Source organism: Anolis sagrei, chromosome 4, assembly GCF_037176765.1.
Source record: "Anolis sagrei isolate rAnoSag1 chromosome 4, rAnoSag1.mat, whole genome shotgun sequence".
NCBI lineage: Eukaryota > Metazoa > Chordata > Lepidosauria > Squamata > Dactyloidae > Anolis > Anolis sagrei.
The window spans coordinates 22,434,191-22,461,891 of NC_090024.1; the positions used below are offsets into that span (position 1 = coordinate 22,434,191).

The following is a 27,701-nucleotide window of genomic DNA, read 5'->3' on the forward strand; positions in this document are numbered from 1 at the left end:
AAGGATATTCAACCTGTAGTTTATATATTTCGTTTTTGTATGTTTTTAGCTTTTTAAATTGTAAGCTGCCTTGAGTTTGGGAAATAAAATGGGATGATGATGATGCTGATAAAATTTTCTGAGCTTTGTGTTGAAATGAGGCTAAAAGATTACTGTACTCATTTTATCCATCAAGGTTTCCACACCCATTTTTTTCTGTAAACATTGGGGAATGAACTTGAGCTCTTCTGCCTGAAAATCAGTGCTCTGCCACAAACCTTGTACCATGATTGCAACTCTCCTTTCACACTACATACAAGAACATTCCATGTGGGCATCAGACACTAGTTTCCCTTCCCCTGGACCCCAACCCTTCCTGGCAAGATTATTAGTTTGCTTCTGAATCTGGATCTCCAGAGCGAAAGCTAATTAACTAGCTGAGCCAGCGTATGCTTTGAGGCTTCTTTCCATCCCTCTATCCCATTGTGATTTGAATTGTTTCACCAGGGATGATATTAGTGGTGCAGGCAGGTTTTATCTGCTGGAATAAGGACATTTACAGCATGTAGAGTTTTGATTCATTAAATGGAAATCCTTGGATAATTGTTTTTCTCTCTTTCTTCTTCTTTCCTTTGGATCTAGGCCGTGCGTTGCTCAGGCTGACAGACAAAAAGCTTGAGCGGATGGGGATCGCTCAAGAGAGCTTACGGCAGCACATTCTGCAGCAGGTCCTTCAGCTAAAAGTGAGGGAGGAGGTCCGAAACCTTCAGTTACTCACGCAAGGTAGGAGACCTACTGATGAGGGACCACAGGAGAGGAGGGGGAAAGGTCACCAATGGGACTACAAAGATGGCTTTGATGTTGTCTGGCATGAACTGTTGCACGAAGAGGCCCTGTGGGGTAGGAGCGCCTTCCCCAGTGGAGATCAAAGGGAACATAACAAGCGCGGATCGATATGTGTATTAGGGACTGCCTGTCTGCTATAAAAAGAACAATTTTTTAAAAAATATCTACTGCTTCTCCAACACACACGTATCTGTGTTCCTAAGACAAACAGCAGGAATTCAGTATTACTTTGTGTACATCAAACACTAGGAATGCTGTTGTTTTACTCATCCTGGTCAAATAACTCAGTGTAACTTTTCACAGATGGGCTGCCTGTGAAAATGACAGCCCCATCCTAAATTCTCCTGCATCCAAAAGATATCTAGTGGGTCAACACCCTGCCAACCCCACTCCCAGTGTCTGAAATCTGGGGTTCAGAAAAGGTGGGGAGATTATACTACTCCTTTTCGTCCCTCTTCTGTGTTGTAGATACCATTTGAAACAGCAATGGCAAAAAAAACCCAAAATGTAACTTTTGCAAGCAGGGGTGTTGCCTCCTTGTAACAGGCTTAATACCACTTTGACTACCATGGCCCTATCTCATGAAATTCTTGAATGTTTAGTTTAATGAGATACTTAGCATTTCTTTGACAAAGCTCTAATGCTCCAGTTTAGGGAAGTGTATTAGAAAATGCCAAGAATCTTCCCAGATCTATGGGATGGAGCCAATACATTTTGTATAAAATTGCGATAACTGCATAGTGCGATACACCCTCAAGTTAGCTGTAGCTACTTGTGTCTGACATCTGTATTCAATGTTCTGCTTAACCAAATTTTGAAGTAAGCTGCAGTTCATATGTGTCTGGAAATACCCCATGTGATAAACATTGTAGATTTTGTGGTCATTATGGACAAAATCCTGTTAGTATCTTATATTTGTAAGTGTGGCATACATGTGCATATGTCTCTTTTTGGTTGAGGCATAGGGTGTTATTTGTTAGCCCTTAGTGGCCCATTCAAAACCTTCAGAGCTATCAAGCATGGTAGGGAGAAGATGAAGGGGGGGGGGGGGAGAAGTGTGCTGAGTTTTGTTCAGGGAGGTAGAAAAAAGTCCCATCCCCCCAGGGGTTGAGAAGGGTGGGGTACAAATACCTGAAATAATAAATAAATTTCATTCCCTCTATGAGTTGATCCCCATTTTCTTCCTCTTGTGATCCCAGATTAGCCACATCTTTATCACAACAGAACAGAAAGTGATCTCAACGCTTTGGATTAATTGCAAAGTCCTCTCTCAAAGACCTCACCACATAATGTAGTTGTTGGGTGGTCATGTGGTGAGGAACCTTGGCTTCCTCAAACCCAGGCCAGTTAAGCCATTGGTCAGAAAAAAAGTTGCTCCCACAACATATATAAATCTACAGGTTCTTCACTCTTGAAATGCAGAAATTTGGGAAACTGAGCTTATGGAATTCATTCATACTATGTAGCAATTAAAGTCAAGTGAACAGAATGTGGAATTTAAACCTGTGTCTGCCTATTTTGCCTCCCATTTGTAAGATGAAATGTCCATTTGTAGTTCTAATATCATCACAAGCAATCACTCATGGCTGAGTATGATTATCTTCCAATGGGAGAGTCTTGGTAGTGGGTTAGAATTACTGAATCCTTATCCATACTTGTGGGCTGGTCAGTGGCTAAAGGCTTCCAGATATCACAGCCCTGCTGCCGCCGTGACTCGTGAATCATCATGGCATTTTTGTTGATTTGTTTTTCTCAATGGCCAACAGGATGGCAATTGAAGGTAGTGGGGGGGGGGGGCACCCAACAGGATTTTTAGTTAACAGGGAGCTAAATGGTAGAATGGTCTTCTAATGTGACAAAGAGGTATCTATCTAATAGCCTTTGGGGGAAAATTGATATGAAATGTTCATTTATTTGTGATACCAAAAGTTTGGGGAGTTCTTACTCCTTATATATTACAGAGAATAAACATGTAAAAAGAAATGAATCTTCATATTAGCAAATTTACAATAATGTTTTTTTCAATATTTTATTGAAATTTTGCATATATAAAAAAATGAAATGAAAGCAAAGGTGAAAAGAAACCATGTGGACAATAAGAGGGATTTTTTTAAAGCTAGCAAAAAAGAAAAGAAGGAAAGTAAAAGAAAAGAAAGACATTTAGGGATATAGTCTTTAACTTCCGATCTTCTTTCTCATGGGTTTCTATTCTTTACAATCTCTTGAACTCAGTGCTGGAATACTTACAAAAAGAGAAAGATGGAAAAGCTACATAGATTAACAGAAGAAACAACAAGAGGTACAGCAGAAAGAAATAGGAGAAGCCCATATTAAATAAATGAATCAAGAGATTGTAATACCATAATATTTGTATGGTTTTTTTAATTTACAATACCATAGCATCATATACAGTATATATTAGATCCTTGTGTGACTTTTGGTCTACCCTGTACAAGAAGAACAGGCTCTATAAGGTTGACAGAAGCATGTGCTTATCGTTTTTCCTGAACGAGCTGCAACTTGTTCATCCTGAGACAAATGACTAGGACTAATGCAACCAAGTATTTGCTTGTTGTATCTGTGTTGACTCCTAAAAGCCACAGGGAGAAAGGGGAAATCTGTCCACTAGTATGGTGGAGACTGTAACTAAAAAAGAGAGTTATGTTGCAATTCCCTCTAAAGCGGGAGTCCTCAAACTTTTAAAGTAGAGGGCCAGTTCTCAGTCCCTCAGATTGTTGGGGGACCAGACTATAGTTCAATTTTTTTCATGTCAGGAGCAATTTGAGAAACTGCAAGTTGCTTCTGCTGTGAAAGAATTGGCCATGAACTACTTCCTATAAACACTGCATAGAACAATACAGTATTTAAAATGAAGAACAATTTTAACCAACATAAACTTAACAGTTTCAATGGGAAGTATGGGTCTACTTTTGACTGATGAGATATTCAACTTCATTAGGATTTTTGTTGTTGTGTTCAAGTTGTTTCAGACTTAGGGTCACTCTAAGTCTGAAGTTTAGGGTGGAAGGTGGGTAAATGAAATTGGAGGGTACATCCAACCCATGAGCCTTAGTTTGGTGCCCTCTGATCTAAAAGAAGCAATTGAAAAACTGATCTTCATCACTGGATCTCCTTTCTAGATTGAAACAGATTACTTGAATCTCTTCAGGAAACAGGAATTCTCATTGGAAATAACAATCGTTGAACAGAAGACAATGAGGGGAGTGGAAGTTCCCATGAAGGCTGTTCTCCCTCCAAATCCTGGAATTATCTAAGGGGCAGAGGGAACTCATTTCCCCTCCATAGACCTCCAAAAACAGTTTTCTAGCCCTGGTGTAAAACATTGAAAACTGAGCCAGTTTTCTTTGGGAAAAGTTAGGAAAAGTTAGTCTGATTTTCCTCGCTGCCTTCTATTCCCCTTGCCATGCTTGAAGGGCACAGACATGACCTCCTCACCCCTGTGAGCTTGTCTGAAAGAAATGCAGTCAGGTCACTGAACTTATTTGACAAAAATATCTGCGGATTGTCTCTCTGGGAGAACTGCTTGAGGAGAGAGCAGGAGAGAGGGAAATTATCATCCTTCATTTCTTCCCTAATCCTGATTCATCGGAAGCAGCAACCGGCAGCCTGATGATGGCGTGAAACTATTTTTGGATATTCGTTGCTTGCTGAGCTCTGGGCGAGATCAGCTGGTCTTGTGTCCCTTAGCTGCTTCTTGTGTGGGCTGGTGTGCTTTGTTGAAGCAAAACACATTTGTCTGGGTTCTGCTGCTGCCATTGCTCAGAGTAGAAGCATATTTGGGTTATATAGTTTTCACATATTCCTTCTATTTCAAGTAGTTTTGGGGCTGGCATTTGATGGGTCAGTTTTACACTTGGTAATGCAATTGCCCAAACAAACCCAACTCCAACAAAAAGGTTAGTAGTAATTTGTATTAAAAAGACCAATAGGAATAATCCTTCCAAAGTTTGTTGTATGCCTTCGAATTGTTTCTGATTTATGGCAGTCCTGGGGCTTTTGGATTAAAGATGTGTAACTCACCGGAGGTCTCCCAATGGGTTTCCATGGCTGAGTGAGGAATTAAACCCTAGTTTCCAGACTTGTAGTGCAGTACTCAAACCACTACACCATTCCAGCTTGGGTGATAATAATATTAACAAAACAATGGGAATTAATCTGCAAAGGTTTGTGGTTGTTGTGTGCCTTCATGATGATCTAAAGTGATCCTATCATGGGGTTTTGTGGGGCAAAGAATGTGTGATTCACCCAGTGGGTTTCCATGATTTTTAAGTTCAGTTGATTTTTTTTTGGAAGAGACCACAGGGACCAATTTGTTACTTTCACTGGTGGCCAGCTGCTAAGATAGGAAGATTGGGCAGGTGCCAAGGCCCAGAAATTCTTCACAGGATGTATTGCTAGTTTCATGTTTTTCTTGACCCTGCAACTCTTCCTCCTGGTTCTCTTTGGCCTTTACTTGTCTTCTCTGAGCATGCAATTGGTAATGGGAATAAGAAAATAAAATACCTTCTTTCACTTGGCTTGCGATCTTCCTCCAGCAATGTTATGGACCTTAAATAAAGGAGAGAGCAAGCAATAAGGACAGAAAGGGGTAGCCCATTGATACCAACTTACTCAAGGGCACCCTTGATGAAGTCAGCCTAAAGCCATAAAGGGAGTCATTGTGGTGTAGTGTTTGAGTTTGGACTAGGATATCAGGATTCAAATTTCTACTCAACCATGGAAACTCACAGGATGACCTTGGGCAAGGGATAGCATCTCAGACAAAAGCTTGGACAACTTTCCTCTCAGTACATCTTGCCAAGAAGACCACTCTATAGAGTCTTCTTTATGAATCACACACATCAACTGCATAACATCGGCTGCCAGTTGTGTGTGCTCCCATCTTTATCCGCAATTCATTATGTCTACCTTTCTCTCTTCATTCCCTGCTCTATTTCTTTTAGCAAAGAAGTTTGTTCTTCCATGCCACCAAATATTTCAGAGGAAACTAAGGGAGCCACAAAACCAACACGTGGCACTCAAGCCATGTGTTGCTTACTCTAGTACATAACTTTATGAGTTGGGTCAATTACTTCCTCCCACCACAGAAAAAAAAACATGTTAGAACTTAATTACTAATACTTCAACTGGAAACCAGGTTTGGTACCTAAATAACGCAAGCAATACCTTACTGAAAGTCAGGCACCTCATTAATTAATTAGAATCTCTACTTCTACCTATTTTGTAGTTTGAAAGAGGTGCCAGCAGTCATTGACAGAAAAAGCAAAAGACCTTGTAATACTTTAACTTCCAGCATTCCACAGGATAGAGCCGTGTCAGTTGATGTGGTGTCAAAGTGCATCAATTCGATGTGTAGATGCACTCTTAGTTCTCTAAAATGAAGATAATGCATCTGCTGTACGTACCTTTTGCTTTCTTGCTTTGGATATCCTAGCCTGACCTTACTCTTTTCAAACCAAGCAATTTAAAGCAGATTCAGAGGAGCCCCACCTCTTTTGCTTCTAGCAAGAATTACTATATGCAAATGTTTCCTTGTCTGCATTTCATGCCAAAAACAAAAGCTGCTTTTGGGGATTTTTTTGTTTTTGTTTTGGCAGAGATACACAAATAAAGCCAATTTTCCCAGTAGATTTACTTTGCCCTGGGCCACCTCCCTCTGTCAGAAGTCTGTACCTTGCCAAATAATAAACTCTGAAAGGTCTCTGTAGTTATTCTCTTTGCAAACTCCTTTACTGAGGGTGGGGAAGACCTGTGACCCAATACTGTGCAGTTGCCCTCCTGCAAGTAAAATCAACATAGCTAGGTGCTTACAAAGAGAACCCACTTCAAGGCAGAGTTTGGAGAAGTCACTTTTTGGATTGTATCATCCAGAATCCCCCTACTTGCATGCCAGTCAGGGGAATCTGGGAATTGTAATATTAAAACGCTAACTTTTCTGAGGCCATCTTATAGCTTGCCTTATGTGGTACATGCCTATACCAGGTTTAGGGTTCAAGATAATTTATTGGTTGCTTCAGTAAAAGCTTTCATCCCCTAAATTCACAGCACTAGGCTCTACCAACCCTCACCCCTTAGATCCTGTTCCCCTTACCTATTAAAGCCTGTTATTATGGACACTCAGAAGGTTTCTTGGGCTAGTCCATCCACCAAGTTTCCTCCAGCTACTTCTGGTACCCTGGTCACGGGACATGGGGATAAGGGGCACAGGACCCCCATGAAAGTGGGAAATCATGAATAAAAACCTTTCTGTTTTTCTTTCCTCTGAGAGATTGACTTGCCAGGAATCTCTAGATCCTCATGATTCTGTGATCAGTTTTCTCTGAAAGGTCACCACAACATGTTGGGTGATCTACAGATCCCTAGAGATATATTCTCTCTATGAATCACTATGTCCTATAGTAAGAATATATGGTCAGCCTCCAGCAGAAGGTTGTCACAGTGGAAGTCCTAGAGATTCCTAGGGATAACAAATTAATCAAATGCTCAAACGTTACACCTGCAATGTGGAAGGGTGACTTCAGAGCCAAGATGGTTCTTTGTGCCTTCCCTGTCTGTTTCTCTCTGAAACCTGCTACAGCTGCTCCCTTTCCTAGCTGTTGCAGATTATTTTGCTGAGGCCAACAGGCAGCTAGTTGCTTTCTCTCTTCTTTAGCATTACTGGCTCTGCTGGTCATTCCTTTCCTTTTCTTGGGTCCACCAGCAAGCTCTACCCTGGGGAGTCCTCCTAGCTTCTTACATAGATTTATCTAGTTTGCTGAAAGTCTCAAGAGTCCAGATTTTCTTTTGATCCCTTTTTGCAGCAGAAAGGTCATTTGCTGACTTTAATGCCTCCTTTATTGTCTCCAGCTTTAATTTCCTTGTGTGGACTACTCTGTATGTGGCTCAGCCCAAATGCCAACCTTTGAATCTGTAGTTCCCAGATTCCAGCCTCGCACTAGCAGTTTGTTCCTACCTCTCTTTTCTTAGAATGAGGCTGCAGTACTTTATTGTTGTCTTAAGACTGATTGCACTGCTTAAACCTAGGCATTTACTTTTATTTGCCAATTTCTAGTCTCTTTTGCCTGTGAAAATTATTCTTTCTTCTATAGGTTCAGCCCATGGAAATATTTCTTCTATAGGTACAACCCATAACGTGAATAAAAGTCTTGACTGACTTACTTCCACTGTATGGGCTGGCCTTGGTATCTATTATTTTGCTCTGATCATTTATGGAGTATTTGACGACAGTACAGTGCCACTTGAAATCACCTCTGCAGCCTCCATAGGTAAAGCCTCCAAGGGAAATCAGTAATGTGCCCCACTTTCAGGTTAATGCATTGGAACTGCTTCTAACACAAATCAGGCTGGCCATAATGGGAAGTGGATATAATATGGTGTTCATTAATGTGCATGAAATTGTTCAGAGCTATTTCTTCAGTTCCTAATAAAAAAGGAGGTCACACATTGAAACAGTTATAATACCACCACTATCATTGGCAGACTGAAAGAGATCATTAAGATTTGCCCAAGCATTGAGCAGATAGGCAGCAGATAGTAGACAGAGAGGGCAGTACCTTCACTGTGGCTCTTTCTCTGGAGTTTCTTCTCCTCTATTTTTGGTGGACAGAGCTTTGTATGCCCTTTGATCTGTGCCCTCTTAATTAGTCTGCTGACTCCAGAAATGATAGAAGATGCGGTCCTATTAACAGCATGAAAATAAGATTAAATTGAGAAACAGCCCAACTGATCAGACACTGCCACTTTGACCATTGCCTCAGGTAGCAAAATATCTGTGGGTACAATGAAGATGAGTAATCAAATGAACTTAATACAGCAGCATTTTTTACACTCCTTTAATCTAAAAACAGGGTCCAAGCCTTGAGACCTTTTTATTAGCAGGGACAAGGATGCAGCTACACTATAGAATTGATGCAATTGGGCACCACTTTATTTGCTGTTGGATTCTAGCCTTGAGGAAGGCCTTTTCACCCAGCACCACACATGAGTCCAATAGTTTCTAACTACACAGTTTATTTCCAAAGCATATACAAAAGGGGGAAAGGGCATTTCCCAAAAAGCAGAAGAAAAGGGGCTATAAAATAGCAGTAGTCCATATGTGCAAAATTCAGTAGTCCAAAATAGCAAGTACATGGAATCCAGGAAGTCAAGATCATAGGCATAAATCCATAAGCATGAAGACAGGACTTTTCCAAAGCAAAACTCTTATAGGAAACAAGGAGGCTTGAAACAAGAGCTGGAACAAGGAATTGATTTTATGGCAACATTGTCTGCTCTGAAGACACCATGAAAACATCACTTAATTTAAGCTCAAACCTGACCAAGGTCCCTTCCACACAGCCCTATATCCCAGGATATCAAGGCAGAAAATCCCACATTATCTGAGTGTGGAGTCAGATAACCCAGTTATTCTCTCTGATCTATGACCTGCAATTCATTTTGCATTTCTGCCTGATCACGCACAGACTCAGTGAAAAACACATCATTCCTCTCATCCTCTGAGGAGGAATCCCCAGCATCCCTGGCATCTTGCTGCTGAACCCCAAACAATTGCTATGGCTCAGAGCTATAGAATTTTAGGGGTTATAGTTTGATGGGGCACCAGCACAGCGAAGACTAAAGGGCTTATAAAATTGCAGTTGCCATGCTTCCATAGCAGAGAGCCATGGCAGTTACAGTGACATCAAACTGCATTAATTCTATAGCTTAGATGCAGAAATTACCCCTGAGTTGCACTTTTCCTAATTCCCGATCTAGAACAGAGGAATGTAATTTGGCACACTACAAATGTCTTTGGTTATATTCCATTACTTGCAGCTAGGTGACTGATGATTAGGGTTTAGTTTCTCTACTTCTGACCTAGTCCTACTCATTGTCTGCAAATTGCAAATACACTGGAGGGGGAAATTATAAACCTATAAAGTTGATAATTATTTGAAAGGGTCTTAAGTCAGGGCAGTCTGGATTTTGGTGGACTAGAATTCCTAGTATTTTTCAACATGGCTACGGCTGCTGGGAATTTTAGTTCGATAGTACTACGGAGGACAATGTGTTTCCCACCTGTTTTAAACCATGAGCACAAATTTCAAATCTATTTCTGCTCTTTAATATGAGCCTAGGTATTGACGGGCACTTTGTTAAACAGTTGGCTTCACAGAAGTTTTTAAAAACCCTTTCACTGAGATTTCCCTTTAGCAGAAATCAAGACTGTTTTTAACTTCAAAGTCTGCACAAGTATATTATTACCTTGAAGGTCATGGTTAAAACATTCCAGTATATTCATTCATAGCAAATCAATTTCAGTTATATCAATGCAAACTGTGAAGGGGATGGAAAATCCTTGGTATTGATCTGAAGGAGGAACCAGTATTGTTGAAATTATTAATTCTTGCTGCAGCTATAAAAAAGAAAGCTCGTATTGAGCCCATGTTTTATGATCATGTCAAATTCTTTTCAAAATGAGCAACAAAACTGTTTTGTCTTCTCTGAGATGCTACAGATCTTCACACATCCTGGCAATAAAAGGTGTTTCATAACACTGTTGACTGCTGGTGTATAAATGAACAAATGAAGGGTGTTATGTCAGATGAAGCATGAAAGCCATTACCAATACCTTTGTATTTGAATAGAGCAACATTAATTTTTCAAAGTACATTACCCAGGGGCTTCTACAGAATGGGAAGGGAGAATGAAAACATGAAAACACACACAAACCCTTTTTAGATACTGTTTTTATGGCAACTAAATCCCACAATTCAGTACAAGCATGCAGAATTTGACCAATGGATTTTTGTGAAGAAAATGAACCCACTTTAAAGGGTGGCAGAAGAGGTTATGAGAACAAAAGTAATCTTTCTACTTAATGGTGAAATATGCATACAGATGTGGCTTCATTCATAGCAGGCATGGCAAGAAGGACCCTAAAAACATAGGAAGCTAACTTACATTGTCTTGGTCATTCTAACCGAGATCAACCAGCAGGCGTGGCTCTCCAGGATTTCCTAGTTCTGCCCAGTAACCCCTAGAATTATTAACTGTCTGAATATATACCTTCAAGATACTTGTTGCTTTTTGGAGAACACATGAATCCCATAGGGTTTTCTTAGGCAAAGGATACTCAGAGGTGGTTGTGCTCGTTCCTTTTTCTGAAATATAGCCTACAGCATCTGATATATGTTGGAGATCTTCCATTCAAGTATAACTAAAGGTGACCATACTTAGCTTGCATCACACTAGAGAATAAATCCACTTAAATTCCAGTTTCTGCCTCCTGCAGAATTCTGGGGTTTGCAGTTTTGTGAAGCTGTTAAAGGCTCCTTCCTAAACTACAAACCCCAGAATTCTGCAGGAGTTATCAACCAGATTTAAAGTGGATTCATTCTCTAGTGCAGTGGTTCTCAACCTGGGGTCCCCAGATGTTTTTGACCTACAACTCCCAGAAATCCTAGCCAGTTTACCAGCTGTTAGGATTTCTGGGAGTTGGAGGCCAAAAACATCTGGGGACCCTAGGTTGAGAACCACTGCAAAGTCGAGTGTGATGAGGCCCCAAGAACAAATAGCATCTGGTACCCTTAGGGTATTTCAGTCTTTCCATCCAAGTATGTTGACATTTTAGATGAGAAATCTCCGAGGCTGGATCTACACTGCCTTATATCCCAGGATCTGATTGAAAATTATCTGGCAATGCAGACTCATATAATACAGTTCACAGTAGATAATCTGGGATCAGATCCTCGGATATAAGGCAGTGTAGATCCAGCTGAAGACATCTGGTCATCAACAATCCTGCTCAGTTCTTCCAGATGTCCTTGAATGACGTCCACCTAGAATGCAGTCTTCTTCTTTGTCTTGCTATTTACTACTTTACCAACCATTATAATCTTTTCTAAAAAGATACGTTGTATTGTAATATGTCCAAAGTATGACATGGTACTGTATATCCAGCCACAGAGGCCCCTTCTACATTGATCTGCTTTATATGTCAGTGTACTCATATAATCCTGATCAACGCAGATAATGTGGATTATGTGCTTTGATAATCTGGATTATATGGCAGTGTAGAAGGGCCTTAAAGGGCCCCTTTAGCTGGATATACAGTGCCATATAATCTAGTTCACAGAAGATAATGTGGATTTTATATGGCAGTGTAGATGGCAATGTGGTCATTTTGGTTTCTAGAAAGAGTTCAGACTTGATATGTTCTAGTACACATTTATTTCGCTTTCTTGGAAAACCATTCTATTTGGAATTTTAAATTGTGGTTGGTTTAATTTGTTGATGCAGTATTCCTGGATGGCACGGATCCTGTGTCCAGCATGGCATTCAAAGAACTAATCTGGCCAAGTCCTGTTCACCTTCTGAAGTCAGATGAGAGGAGTCTTGCAATTTCATTTGCAGACCAAAACCAAGCAACTGGAGTTGTACTTTTCATGTTCTCCAAACCACAGACAGCATGGAGAGCTTCCTCTTAGTGGATTTAGGAGCAGTTTTTGTATCCTGTTTCCCTATTAGAATAGCCATCGTAGTGTAGTAGTTTGGGTTATGCAGTATGTTTCTGATAGACAACACTTCCAATTTCTACTCATTCTTGGGTGTCCTTGGGTAAGTCACACTTTCTCATCCTCAAAGAAAGTCAGTTACAAACCCCCTCGGATCAAATCTTTTGCCAAGAGAACCCATCATGTTTTCCAATAAGGTTTCCATAATCTGAAAACTACTTAAAGGCACACACAATTTTATGGATTGACATCTTTCAAGTATTCCAGCAATGAACAGCTAATTTTGTTATGACAAAGATTTCTGCCATGCTCCTTAGCATTCACTTTCCTCCTTTTTTGTTTAATATGAAGACCAACTCCCAAGAGTAGAAAGGTCCTTTTCTCCCCCTTCTTCCTCCTTTCCTCCTGGCACATATTAATAAAGTCTTTTATTTTCCTTTTTAGAAAAAGGGAGGGAGAGTGCTTTCTCAGAATATGACTCAGAATTGCTAAATAGTGATAACATACTTGAATAGGGAAAAATGAATATGCAGAAAGAAACGCCTGATTATTTCATTAATGGCCATTGGATTACAGGAAAAAAATGGACAAGCTTTCACAAAGTCCTGCTCAAAACCTCATTCTCAGAGGAAAAGCACTTTCTCAAAGCCGAGCATTGCCACCTTGCTTGTCTACGTTTTGGAAACATAATCCATTGCAGAACACCTAAGGGTCCCCCCGCCCCCCTGTTTCAGGGGCAACTTGAGAAACTGCAAGTCGCCTCTGGTGTGGGAGAATTGGCTCATGTCCCCACATTAGAAGCTAGAGCTGACAGATGGGTGCTCACCCTGCTCCCCAGATTCAAACCACCGACCTTTCGGTCTGCAGTCCTGCTGGCACAAGGGTTTAACCCATTGCACCACCAGGTGCTCCAAAAGTAACCTCACAACCTCTGAGAATGCCTGCCATAGATGTGGGCGAAATGTCAGGAGAGAATGCTTCTGGAACATGGCCATACAGCCTGGAAAACACTCAGCAACCCAGTCAGGATAACTGTTTTGCTACCTCAGTTTTGGGAAACTAGAAGTGCATCTTCATTGTAGAATTAATGCACCACTTGAACTGCTGCGATTCAATGTTATGGAATCATGGGAGTTGTAGTTTAACAAAGACTATCGCTCTCAGCTGCTTTTGCACTAATATGTGAGGAGTAAGGTTGCCAAGTGAAAAATATGGCAGGACTCCTATGTGTCAGAGCTTTGGGGAGAGGGAATCCCTGTAAGTGGGGCTTTTGTGACAAGTGATACCCACTTAAGTTTCCTCTTTGATAACAATTAATCAAGCTGCAGGAATCCTGTCCATTTTCAACTGGCAACCCTAGCAAAAACTGTCTATCTCCCTGTCTCTTTAAGACGATGTGGGCCCTTCTGATTTTCTTGCCAAATGCTGTCTGAAGTTGTAAACTTGGGAATGTGTTACTAGAATCTACCATGTCAATCTGTATAGCATTTCTTAGATGTAAGGAGAAATTAATAGAGAAACATACTCTTTTCCTCCCATATGTGCTGCATAGTGTGCAGGATAACAGGATGCCCCTGAATGTATCAGAGGGTTTTCTGAAAATAGTTCTAATATTGTCCATTTCAACAATTTGCAGAATATGCCTTTCCGCTGAATTTGTGGGAGGGAAAAAATATCCTCTTCTCCCTCCCACTAGTGTGTGTGTGTGTGTGTGCGTGTGTGTGTGTGTGTGTGAGAGAGAGAGAGAGAGAGTTAAAGAGCTTACTAGCTGTTGATTTTCATCTTGTGTTGCCTGGCTGTTGTAGCATAAGAGAGATTAAATGACAATTCTTTATGTGCTGTCTCCCAGCCATATGGGATAGTACATAGAGCGCAAGATGCGTAAATTGGATTCATCTGCGTACTTGGCATGCGTCCATTTTATATGGCCGTAAGATAAAACCTGTAAAGCTGAGCTTTGTGTGTTCGTATCCGTGTGCATATTAATGGGACTGAAGAAAGATCTGGCAGACAATCTCGTTCCAGTTCCCAAAATAGGGAGTGGGTACAAATTACGGAGTGTAACATTCCCTTAGGGAAGACAGCGATGGAAGGGAATTCCCACATACATGAATACTGAGATAGATGATGGATAAATGGATGGACAGACAGAAAGACACATGCATTCATGCATGCTGGCGGGCTATTTATTATAGGTATTACATTTATACACCCCACTTTCCAGCTAAGTTGGGATCCCAAAGCAGCTTAAAAATGCAAATCCTCATAAAGGTACAATATAATCTTGCTTCCAGGCTGTCGCCAGCCGAGGGAAGGGCAGAAGGAACCACATATGGATTCAGAGTCTGGCAGATGGCAGCGATGTCAGAAGCAGCCTTTCCCAAATGATGTACGGGTCCTGTCACCTCCTACATTAAAATAAGAGAAAGGTTTTGTTTTTGTTTTATAAGGTGTTTTTTTGTTATTGTTCCATGAAACAGCCTGAATATATACTAACCCCATTCATCTCAGATTGTTGTTGTTGTTGTTGTTGTTGTTGTTATTAATACCCCGCGGAGCCCCCAGTGGCGCAGTGGGTTGTTAAGCCATTGTGCCAGTGGGACTGCTAACCGAAAGGTTGGCGGTTTGAATCTGGAGTGTGGGGTGAGCTCCCGTCTGTCAGTTCCTGCTGACATGAAAGAAACCTCCCGCAGGATAGTAAAACATCCCCTGGGCAATGTCCTTGCAGACGGCCAATTCTCTCACACCAGAAGCAACTTGCAATGTCAAGTTGCTTCTGACATTTAAAAAAATTAAACCCCATTTTTTTCTCTTCACAAGAAGACTCAAAGTGGCTACTATGATTCTGTACATTCCCTTCTCTTACCCTCTTTGCAAGTACAGCATTTACACTTGACTGTTAAAGTTTTGTTTCATACAATATATGAAGTGGAAAACAATTATTTCACACACCCAGATGTGAAACCAGGATTGCATTCTTTATTTCATATTTTAATTTAGAAGCCAAGGATGGGGATGGGTAACTTTCCTGATGTTGTTGGATAAGAAAGACCTCTCCAGTTATGTGTGTGTGTGTGTGTGTGCTTATACGCACACATGCACATACAGAGAGAGAGAGAGAGAGAGAGTTTCAACAAAAATACCATACATCAACAAATAGGGCAAAGGAAAAGGACACACCCCAACCAAACAATCACAACACACTCCAAATAAACAATAAAACTTCCTTCCTTTACTTTGAGATAGAAGCTCCTCCTTAATCTTCTTGTGTTCCATTTGATGAAAGAAAACTTAATTACCAAGTGTTTATTTTTGTTCACAGAACTATAAGACATATTCCTTCAGATATTTCTCCACTTTCTTCCACTCTTTTTGCACTTTGTCTAGAGAGCTCCCTCCCCTTCATTATCCTAGATAATCTGTCCATTTTCTTTGCTTCTCCTAATTTCAATTGCCAGTCATAGATGGAAGACCTCTCAAGTTTTGGACTTAATTTCCCAGAATCCTCAGCCAGTGAGACCAGTGGTCAAGCATTTGCTAGTTGTCGATTTCAACAAAAGCTAAAGTTACATCCACTGTACCTGTGTCACCTATAGCATCCAAGATAGAACAGATCTTAGTGATTTTAGCCTCACATTCTTTACAGTGGCCTGTTATGTAGTCTTAGCTTTGTAACTTCTTCCCAGCACCCAGTCCTCCTGACTCCATTCGAACTAGCAGAATCACATGGATTCCTCCCTCCTCCTTCCTTCAGGAAGTAGTGTAGGCACTAGGTGCTGAACTCTTGTAGGGCTCTGTGATACAGGAGGATGAACTTCATTTCTCCCATTCCCAAAGCTCAGATGAGCCCTGAAACTGAGCAGGAAGGCAGACAATAACTTTGGCCCGAATAACTTTGATCTACCAAACCCCACCCTTACTTTCAGTCCAAGCTGCTCACAGAACTGGCCAAGATAGAGTTTATTTCAAGTGTCAGTATTTTATAGAAATTCAGAAGTAGCAGACAGAGTAAGAACAAGCAATATCTAATGCATAGGTGGTAATCCTTATCTGAGATCTATATGATCAGCACAGAATATATTTGGAGTTTTTTGGTTATTAATGAGGATATTCTCAGGGTCTGGCACTGTATAAAGCATAATGTCTGGTCATTGGCCTTGGGCACAAAATATTGCAGTTACAGCATTTCCAGCAAAACATAAATTACAGGGCAAAGCAAAACAATTCATACCATGTGGAGATGTCAGCTATTGCCAAAATGGAGTTTGGAATCAAAGAATTATGGAATTGGAAAAGACCACAAGGGTCATTCAGTCGAACCTCCTGCCATGCATGAATATGCATCAAAGCACCCCCGACAGATGACCATCCAGCCTGTACTTTAAAACCCCAGAGAAGGAGACTCTATCATACTCCAAGGAAGCATAATATACTGCTGGACAACAATTACCATCAGCAAGTTCTTCATAATGTTTAGGTGAAATCTTCTTTTTCTGCAATTTTAATCCATTGTTCCTTTAAAATATTTAAAGGTGGCTATCATGTCCCCTCTCAGACATCTTTTCTCCAAGCTAAACATACCAGTTCCTTCAGCATCCCTCATAGGTCTTGGCCTCCAAACCTTTGATCATTTTGTTCACCTTCTGGACATAGTCCATCTTGTCAATATCCTTCTTGAATTGTGGTACCCACAGTTGGGCACAGAAACACTAAAACAGCCGAATTGGTATTTTACACCAAGACCAAAATATGTTTCTAAGCTCTGGCTTTGATCTTGGACAGTTTCTCAGATCTGTGAATTCAAGAGAAGGGGTGTGCTACAAGGACTGCCATTGTGCATGCTCTTTGCATTTGGTCCATGATTTGAAAGAGAGGAGTGTTTCAGATTAGATTGGGATGCATGACTATCTCCATTGCTGGGGAGTGAATAGACATGATAACGTTCAGTTTGTCAGATCCCTCATTTGGCGGGCCCGAAGCAACACATAAAATGATACTTCCTTTTCTCCCCCATCCCATGTAGAATAGGAAAAGCTGTGTAGAGAGGCTATGTAAATATTGATTTTCATGTAAGCAACACTCTTACTTGCCAAACACTTCTCTGATGCTTTTGGAAACCTATTGCTTTTCTTTGGGCCTTTGCCAGCTGCCTAAAGATGCTACTTTGGGACTTTTTCCTCTATTCTGTGGGTTTGTAAAACTCCAAACTAGTGCTATCTTTAAAAAAACACACATGCTCATACAAGCCTTTCTGTTTTTTGATTCAGCAGCAAGAAGAACAACAAAAATGCTCAAACATGTTGCAGGAACTTATCTCTGAATTCTGGCTATGTGTGTGCAAGAAGGAGGGAGGGAGGGGTCTCTGCTGTTTCTGATATAATGCTAATTGAGTCTATTTGATTTTTTAAAGTAGTAGCTTAAGGGTTAAATTTTCAAGCTTAATTATTTTCATGATACGATCATCAACAGTTCAGAACAAATTGCTCATTTAGTTGCAATTGGTGTGTGTGGAAATAATCTGCCAGTGGGCTGTTGGGGAAGAGTAAGTGTAAATTGGACCAATGGTCTTATACAATGAAATATACTCCATGTATATTCTTTTAACTGTAGTTGATCTTTCTGGGAAGGAGGGGCACAGGGCACGGTTTTTTGGGGAATGTTCTCACATTTTATTTCAAAGGATAATTTATGCCAACGTTTGCTCATCTCCATAAATAGGATGTTTTAGGAAACTGCGCTTTAATGTGCATTTTAATGTGAATGGATTAAATTTGTGTATGGAAACAGAATTGCTGTATATCAGTAGTTCCCAACCTGTGGTTCATGGACCACCAGTGGTGTGCAATAATGAAAATGTGGTTTGCAGCCTCACCATTACTACACTGTTGCCTTGAAACTCCGTGGCAGTGAGAGTTACTGATCTTGTGAAACCCTCTTTTAGTTCTGATGCAAGTGGGATATCAGAAGGGGAGAGGCTGACTACCCATGAAAGATTACTACTACCACATCAGCTCTAGATTATTAAATATGGTTTTCTTTGGGTGAGCAGATGGTGACTACAGGATGGCGACTATGTTCTGTATCAGAAACTAGAGCTGATGTGGTCTATCCACTGCAATTTTCTGAATCAGCACCATAAATAACCAAACCAAATCTAAAGTTGACCAAGAACTGATTTGTAACTCTTTTGGCACTAAAGTAGATAGCCGGCTGACAGGTCCTCTGTGTTTTAGGAATTTTATAATTTTCAAATTTTTATAATTTTATTAATGAGATTTTTATGTGCTGTTGATTATACTTATGCCACTCTATTTATACTTATGTATTGTTGTCTGCATGTGGCATTTGGAGTGCTTATGTGAGCCGCCCTGAGTCCCTTTGTGGAAATGGTGGAGGGATACAAATAAAGATTATTAATGTTGGAGAGTGGTCTCTGGTCAAAGTAGCCCTTGGTCAAAAAAAAAAAAGGATGGGAATCACTGCTGTATAGGGAAAGAGAGTTGTGATTGTGTGCCCTCTGTGGCAATTACAGATCTAAATTTGAAATAAGAGCAACTATTCAGGGTGTATCCCTGGTTAGTGCATGTGCGCTCAGCGTATGTGAAAATAAAACATACCAAACATGCTAGCTGGGAATGGTGGGAGTTATACTCTAACACATCTGGAGGCTTCCAGGTTGAACAAGACTGGTATACATTGGGTTTTCCCCTCAAAATGGATCCTTCTGTAGCCCTACTAAAAATGCCTGGGGTGGATTGTAGAACTTTGATCATGCAAAACATGTGCCTTCCCTCTGGGTCTCTGCCAATGCCAGAATTCCTTTCAGCATCATTTTTCTTCAGCCTTCCCCGTATACTCTCATTGAAAAACCATGAACCTGTTCATCACCTTAAGGTAAAGGAAGACAGGTGCAAAAATAATGTGACCATTTAAAGACAATCGATTTTATTTTGGAAAACCGCCATCCCCCAAAATGTATCCTTGGCCTTTCAGACCCAGCTATGCCAGCAAGAGGGAAAATGAAAGGCAGGGCTCCGTGCATAGACCCCAGGTTGCATTCCAGTTGTAGGAATCAAACAAGATCTTTATATATTGCAGCTAATAAAATGTTAGTGACCATGAACTGGTGAAGGCTATTTAAAATTACAAAGCTGTGAAATAGTACATTTGTACAAAGACGACAATGTTTCTCTTTGCAGTTTCTCTAGAAATATTCTATGGAGAGATGGCACCAGCTGTATGAGTTAGTGGGTTGCTGATCAGTGTAGCCCAAGGGATTTTAGTGCTATTGTATTCAGGTTTAGCTGTGTGGATGCAGATTAAGCCCAGTATAAATATGCTTTGGAGTGGCCCTGAATCCCACACATTGGTGCCAAATCTGGGGGCCTTGATCAGATTGTTTGGGGGCCTGATTATAAATGCATTGACACATAGGATCGAATCTGTACTTTGCTGTGCTTAACCAAGTCTCCTTCTTTGGAGGCTTTTAAACAGAGGCTGGATAGTCATCTGTCAGGGGTGCTTTGAATGCAATTTTCCTTCTTCTTGGCAGGGGGTTGGACTGGATGGCCCACAAGGTCTCTTCCAACTCAATGATTCTATGATTCTATGAAGTCAAAGTCATGATCAATTTAAATATCTGATTGATTTCAGTTGTTCTCTTCTAAGTATCTCTAACTTCAGACTGATATGCAATGACTTTCTATTGCTTCAAAGCTTAAGCACAAAAATTACTATTTTTATTTTTATTGTGTAATAAATATTGCTGAAATAATAGCTACATGTGATCATAGAGGCCATAAAGGACTATGAGAAGGCAATCTAAGTAGCAATGCTTCTGTGTCCCATGTGGGTCATTCTGCTGTGGTCAATGCAGCCATTTTCACATAGAACAATTTTCACATAGAACAAAGAGGTATATTACCCCATCCACATTTGCTGAGTTCTGAAATATTGCTGGTGGAAGCTGGAATCTGTAGTCTAAAAAGTGACATTTCTGACATTTCCAACCTCTGCCCTGTAATCTCTCAAAACATCACTCCAAGTGGATATTTGTAAAACATTAAGAATCGAATGAACGCCAACAGTTCCTTGACCAACATATTCTCAGGCTTATGTTTGTTTTGCATTTCATTCTTATCCTACTTCCTCACCCCATATAAGTGTGTCTCTTCAGTTTCCAGCTAGGTGTAACATTTAAGGTTTCTATTAACAATGTTTTGTTGACAGTAGTGGAAAAGGCTTACTGGTCAGTGGGATGGCAAATACAGTCCAGTAATACATTCAAAGAAGCTATCTCAATGGTGAATCCTTTCCCCACAAATTGGTTCAGCACTTTGGATAGCTCCTTTAAATTTCAAACTAAAAGTTGGAATGGATTCTCTTGCCCAGTAGGCTTGTAGCCATCAAATGCTACTGATTCTTGCTCTACTTTTAAGGCTACCTTTTCTGTTTGGTTGCCTTGGGCAGCACAGTATTAGTCTAATACAGTGGTTCTCAACCTTCCTAATGCTACGACCTTTTAATATAGTTCCTCATGTTGTGGTGACTCCCAACCATAAAATTGTTTCCGTTGCTACTTCATAACCGTAATTTTCCTACTGTTAAGAATTGTAATGTAAATATCAGATATGCAGGATTATTTTCATTCACTGGACCAGATTTGGTACAAATACCCGATAGGCCCAAATTTGAACTGGTGGGATTTTTTGGGGGCGGGGGGAGGATTGAGTTTGTCATTTGCGAATTGTAGTTGCTGGGATTTATAGTTAAACAACAATAAAAAAGCCATACTTGGCATACAGAACTCCCATGACCAACACTAAATACTGGAGGGATTTGGTGGGCATTGACTTTGGATTTTGGAGTTGTACTTCACCTACATCCAGAGAGCACTGTGGACTCAAACAATGATAGATCTGGACCAAACTTGGCACAATACTCAATACGGCCAAATGTGAACACTGGTGGAGTTTGGGGAAAATAGACCTTGGAGAAAATAGACCTTGTTTGCTGGGATTTATAGTTCACCTGTAATCAAACAGCATTCAGAACCCCACCAATGATAAAATTGAGCCAAACTTCTCACACAGAACTCCCATGACCAACAGAAAATACTGTGTTTTCTGATGGCCTTTGGTGACCCCTCTGACACCCCTCGCAGCCCCTCCAGGGGTCCTGGCCTCCAGGTTGAGAAACACTGGTCTAATGGAAGGGCAGCAAATAGTTTACTACTTAGCTGGTTGATATTGTGATTCTGATTCTAGAGAGGAGGAGAGAAATCTGAGAAAATTTCTAGTATCAGAAAAATAGAGTAGACTTTAATGTATTGTGCTCTTTAACTGGGGAAGGTGGGTAATGTTGGCTATTTGCCTCAAGCAGCAAAACCACTTGGGTTGGTCTTATGGATTCGATCGGTTTGCTTCTAAATTGGTCTCTGGGGTTTCGTGTGTCCTCATCTTTGTTCTTAGGCTTACCTTAGCTAATGTAGCCTCTCACCAAACCCTCTCATTCTTTTGTTGTAAGGAGAATTTCATTTTGTAAGGTTTGTCCCAATGTACAACAACATTTTCTTTGTTTTCGTTTGTTCTTTGAATTCTGACTTCTGAAAACCAATACTGTGGAAGTTGAAAGCTTGTTTTGAACATTAATTGGTCCGACAGCCCCAGCTTGGTGAGAATTGTACTGGCAAGCAATTAGCTTCTGGGCTCAATTAAAAACCTTAAATGGGCCAGATCCAGTATGTGTATGGGAGGAGGAGATGTATCTCTCTGCGAACGCCTTAAACCTTTAGGTAGTGTTGTTCTCTTTGAGGGGAATGTCTGAGTTTTAGCTCTGAGTAAACATGATTATAACACATTATACTGGTAGAATATTGTCCTGATGGGTATTTCACTTGTGACCTATGAAAGGCATATGAGCTGCCAGCCATTCTCAAGTTTCAGCATGGCTCTACCGAGCAGATTTGTGCCAGGTTGCCCCTGGAGTTCACTGCTGTTATTGAATTGATGTAAAATACAACATGCAAATGTGACCTTCACGTCATATCATCTTCCATATGGTGACCTTTCAGGTTTTTGAATTTGGTTTGCTTTCATCTGGCTTTTTCATTCCTTTTTTACCCCTCTTTTGACTGAACATACCCAATTCCCTCAACTTATTCTTCTGCTTGCGTTTCACATTCCATAGCATTCCCCAGTTCAAGCTTTTCAGGTGTGGTGGATTGCCATTCCTATCATCCTTCACTATCATTGCCATTGGATGTTCTGTTTTAATGTTATGAATGCATCTGGAGGTATCGGATTATGACTACTCTAATCTTCAGAGCACTAGCAGTAGCCAGTACTTGAACCCAAAATGGAAAAACCATCCAGAGTTTCTAATTTTCTTTTATCTTGTTCATTCATTTATTTTTAAGCAGCTTCGGAAGCAAACTCCCAAGGCATTCTATGGAAAAATATTATAGTAAGGAAGCAAGTCATAAGAACAATGCTAGACTTCATTGTTGATATAATTTGGCAATGGTGAGATCCCATATCTTATGGTCATATATTTAAATGAGGTAGAATGCTATAAGAAGCTATTGTAATTGTTGGAGCGGCTTAATTTAATTCTTATAATATTTTTCTGTTCTGAGTAACGCCAGCCTGTATAACACAGAAGCCTGTAGAAGACAGTGAATGCATAAATTACCATACATTTAGAATGATGTGGAAATAAATGACACTGACTAATGTGCACTGTGAATGTGCCAGAATTATGAGCCACTGTTGTCTGACTATAGAGTAAAAGGAGACATTCTCCAGCCCAAACGATAGAACTTGAAGCAGACAAAACTAAGGGAACTTGAAATTCCAGGAGCTGGAAGAATAGCAATGGGGGTAGGGTGGGCTATCTGTAAATACTGCTTTGTTGAGCAATATCAGGATCTTGGGGAGTCTGGATCACCAAGGGCCAAAGCCATATTTAGACACCGGGGGACATAGGAAGTCTCTAGAGCTTATTTTTCTTTGCCGTTCTCCTAGTTTGACCACTTGAACAGACTGAGCAATTGGGTGAAAATGTTGATGTTGCTCCTCCTCCTCCTCCTCCTCCTCCTCTTCTTCTTCTTCTTCTTTTTCATCATCATCATCATCATGCTGGATTTGTCCTATACAGCTTGGGTTATTTGAAGGCGCATATCTCCCTCTAGAAGCACACTAGGCTTCCAACATCATCTGGAGAGGTCCATCTCTTAGGCACACCATCATTTCATGACCACTTGGTATGGACCAGATATAACATTTTCTCAGTGGCTGCTCCCACATTTTGGAGGATGGCCTTGTTCATGCTTTGCTTCAAACAGTAGGTAAAAGTATTTCTTTTCTCTCAGGCCTTTACAATCTGATGACGGTTGGGATGCTAGTGCTGTTTTGAAGAGTTTTTAAGGACTTTATTACATGGTTTTAAGATACCATATAATAAAAAATGCCAGATTTGGCCCCATGGCCCAATGTTGCCCACCCCAGGCATTGAAATTATATTTACCTAGTCCATGGTTCTAGATCTTCTACATTGGGTCAGCTGGAAATAAGTATGGTGTCTGCCAGTTACATGGATTGGCTAGGCACACTCCTATTCCCTTTGTGTTTTAAGAAGGATCAGATACCTGAATATAGGTAGCCCCTTTTACTTGCAAGGGGTGGACTGCTTTGTAGGGTTAAGGGAACCGTGATGGCTTCAACATTAGACCTTGGTGGGCCATACCTTTGCCATTGTTGTCTGCCTTCCAGTCTTTACCAGCTAATGGTGAACAGAAGGGGTTTTTAAACCAGATTTGTTTGGGGTGGTGGTGTTTGCCTTCTTTTGAGGTCACCCCATTGATTTCCATGACCAAGCAGAGATTCAAATCCTGGTCTCCAGAGTCTTGGAGCATGGGAGTCACTTAAATTTGCTTCCTGATTTCTTAAAGAGTCTCTCCATAATCTTAAAAAACAGTAACAAAAATGTATGGGATTGCCCACACGTCTCCAAGGAACAGTGCACAGAACTGGCCTTTCAAGGCTATACCTTCCCCACCCAGTCTAGATCCCTGTATCAAGCCAAGTAGGTTCTTGATTCTAGAATTCAAGTCCCTAAAATTTAAAAGATTAGTTCTCCTGCTCTTGCACTGTAATGCTATTTTGACAGTCAGATTTTTTTAATAGCAGCTGATGCTATGGTTTCCCTTGCCAGTGTTCGATGTTCTTCTCTGTTTATTTAATACAAAGGCGGTTATGTGAAGTTAATTACCCTGCAGCTTCTTAAACAATGCCACTCAGGAGCTGAAAGTAATACATTCTGTCCCCAGTTGATCTGAAAAAATGAAGCATTTGACCACAATTACCATTTCTCCCTGTTAGATAAAGCACCTTGATGTCTGTTGTAGAAAATGATTTATTAGTACACAGGAGCATACTGTTTGAGATACAGCTTCTGACTAACCAATGAGACATGGGTAATTGCACAGGATGCGACTGGAGAAACAAATTATATTTAGCATTTTACTATACACCCAAACACCTAAGATATAAAACATGCTACTTCTGCTAACGAGAAGATAGATATGACTTCAAAGAAACATTCCCCCTGCTCTGTATTTTCATCATCTTCATAGCCACTCTCTCGTGTCTGAATACAATTGTCTTCTATGGGTCTGTAAGTTACTATAGAGACCTATTCTGGATCTGCATAGTCTTTTGCAGATAGAAGGCAGTTCAAGAGCCCTTCTCCAAACAACACTCAAGAATCATTTACCCATGGAACACCCTGAAAATGTTGAGGAACGTTGGAATCAAATGAAGATCTCTGAAATTACAACCTGTGAACCAACTGCTGGAAACCAAACAAAGAAATATCAAGACTGGTTTGATGAGAATGGTAAATTAAATGATCCAACATTTAATTGACAAGAAAAAGAAAGCCTTCCAAAGTATGGAAAAGAGACATCAAGTGTGCTGTTAAGACAAAGATCTACTCTAGTACAAAAGCCAAGGTCCAAAGAAGGACCAGAGAACTAAAGAACATCTGGTGGATTAAAAAAGGCTTAAGAAACCATAACACTTCACAGATGTCCATGAGGTTCTTTCGAGCCACAAAGGTCATTTATGGTTCAACAAATCATGGTATCCATCATCTACTTTCATGAGATAGAACCAAACTTTTAAAGGACAAAAAATCCATTACACTACATTGGCAAAAGCACTACCATAACCTCCTTAACTGCAATTCCAATGTGGACAAAGAAATTTTCTAGCAAATCCCCCTACATTTTACACATTGCTGTCTCCAAAATTTGGAAACTTAATTTTTAAAACTAACTTGACAGATAACTTATTACAGATGGATTTGAAAATCCTAATTATTTATAACTAGTTACTTTTAAGAAATCTGTCTCCCCCAGTATTATCTACTCGGGTCCTTGGGTCACCATACATCAGAAACAAGTTGGAAGCACACAGTGACCCTGAGATGTTTACTTCATGGTTTACATAATGAGAGTAAGTCTTTAGAATCATAGAATCAAAGAGTTGGAAGAGACCTCATGGGCCATCCAGTCCAACCCCCTGCCAAGAAGCTGGAATATTGCATTCAAATCACCTCTGACAGATGGCCATCCAGCCTCTGTTTAAAAGCTTCCAAAGAAGGAGCCTCCACCGCACTCTTGGGCAGAGAGTTCCACTGCTGAACGACTCTCACAGTCAGGAAGTTCTTCCTCATGTTCAGATGGAATCTCCTCTCTTATAGTTTGAAGCCATTGTTCCACGTCCTAGTCTCCAAGGAAGCAAAAAAACAAGCTTGCTCCCTCCTCCCTGTGGCTTCCTCTCACATATTTATACATGACTGTCATATCTCCTCTCAGCCTTCTCTTCTTCAGGCTAAACATGCCCAGCTCCTTAAGCCACTCCTCATAGGGCTTATTCTCCAGACTCTTGATCATTTCAGTTGCCCTCCTCTGGACACATTCCAGCTTGTCAATATCTCTCTTGAATTGTGGTGCCCAGTATTGGACACAATATTCCAGGTGTGGTCTAACCAAGGGGGAATAGAGGGGTAGCATTACTTCCCTAGATCTAGACACTATGCTCCTATTGATGCAGGCCAAAATCCCATTGGCTTTTTTGCCACCACATCACATTGTTGGCTCATGTTTAACTTGTTATCCACAAGGATTCCAAGATCTTTTTCACATGTCCTGCTCTCGAGCCAAGCACTTGATTTTTAGTGTCATGTTGTTGTTCATTTTTATGTGATTTGAAGTCTCATCTCAACTTGAGGCAATTCCATGAATTCCAAAGGGTTTTCTTAGGCAAGAAGTATCTGCAACGCAGTTTGCTTTTGCCTTACTTGGAAATATATAGTGCCCATTCGAATCATAGTGTTGTGATTCCGCTTTAGCTGTCATGCTTGTGCCCTACAGAAACATGGAATTGAGACATTTAGAATTATGTGCCAAAACCCTCAGAGCCCAGGATTCTACAGGGTAATGCGCTGGAATAGGAATACTATAACTGTGTGCTATAAATGGGTCCAATGTACTCCATGGTCATCCTTCATCCAAATCGTAATGTATTAAGACACATTTAGGCCTGAAATCATGAACGATTGTTCCCTGTATGAAATCATTCGTTTGCATGTGTTCAGCATTATTGCATGGATAGTGAAATAGTTAATTCATTTTTGCCATCAATTTTCCTCCCTCTTTGTAAAAGTGATTTGACACAGTCTAGCAGGGTGCTGTTATTGAAAAATTGAATCGCCAGGTGTGATTAAATAAGATCACACATTTCATTCCCTCTTTAATTTCACATCAGTCTTTGGCAGCTGCATCCCCCTGCTTCCCTGCTGCCAGAAAACCCTGCTACATTAATAGCAGACATCTCGTTGTATAGCATGTTCCATCAGCCGATTGTCGATCGAACCTGTCCATGAACGCACTCATTTGTTTTGATGGACCGAACTCGTATCTCAATTCCCCTCCTCATCCCTTCTCATTTTGGAGTTTAAGAGATGAGATGCTCTATCTGCCTAACCAGTCAGAGCCAGCCTCAGACTCTGCATGTCTGGTCCTGAATCTCATGTTCTCTGGTTATAGTGGAGTCTAGACTTGCAGGGTCAAACTGCTGTGACTTTTTGATTATCAGGAATAATGACTTCATCAGCCACCCCCTCATGATTCCTTCTCCTCTCCAAATGTAACTGCAAACCTCTCAGCATCTGATAAGGGATGGAGTTCCCCAAGAATTTCCCCAGTTTTTAGTTATGTTTTGTTCTTCTTTAGGTATATTGGACCCATTGGTATTAAATACCTGATTTGAGTAGAGGTGAAAATATTTTTTTTTA

At 40.5% G+C, this 27,701-nt stretch overlaps 1 protein-coding gene across 2 annotated transcripts in view; it reads left to right on the plus strand.

Annotated features, from left to right (window-relative positions):
• Positions 1–27,701, plus strand: part of SAMD12 (sterile alpha motif domain containing 12) — a 226,711-nt gene that overhangs the window by 89,607 nt on the left and 109,403 nt on the right. For both annotated transcript variants that reach the window (XM_060775815.2, XM_060775814.2), the window contains exon 4: positions 622–762. In XM_060775815.2, coding sequence (XP_060631798.2) covers positions 622–762 — 141 coding nt within the window. The remainder of the gene's footprint in view (positions 1–621; positions 763–27,701) is intronic.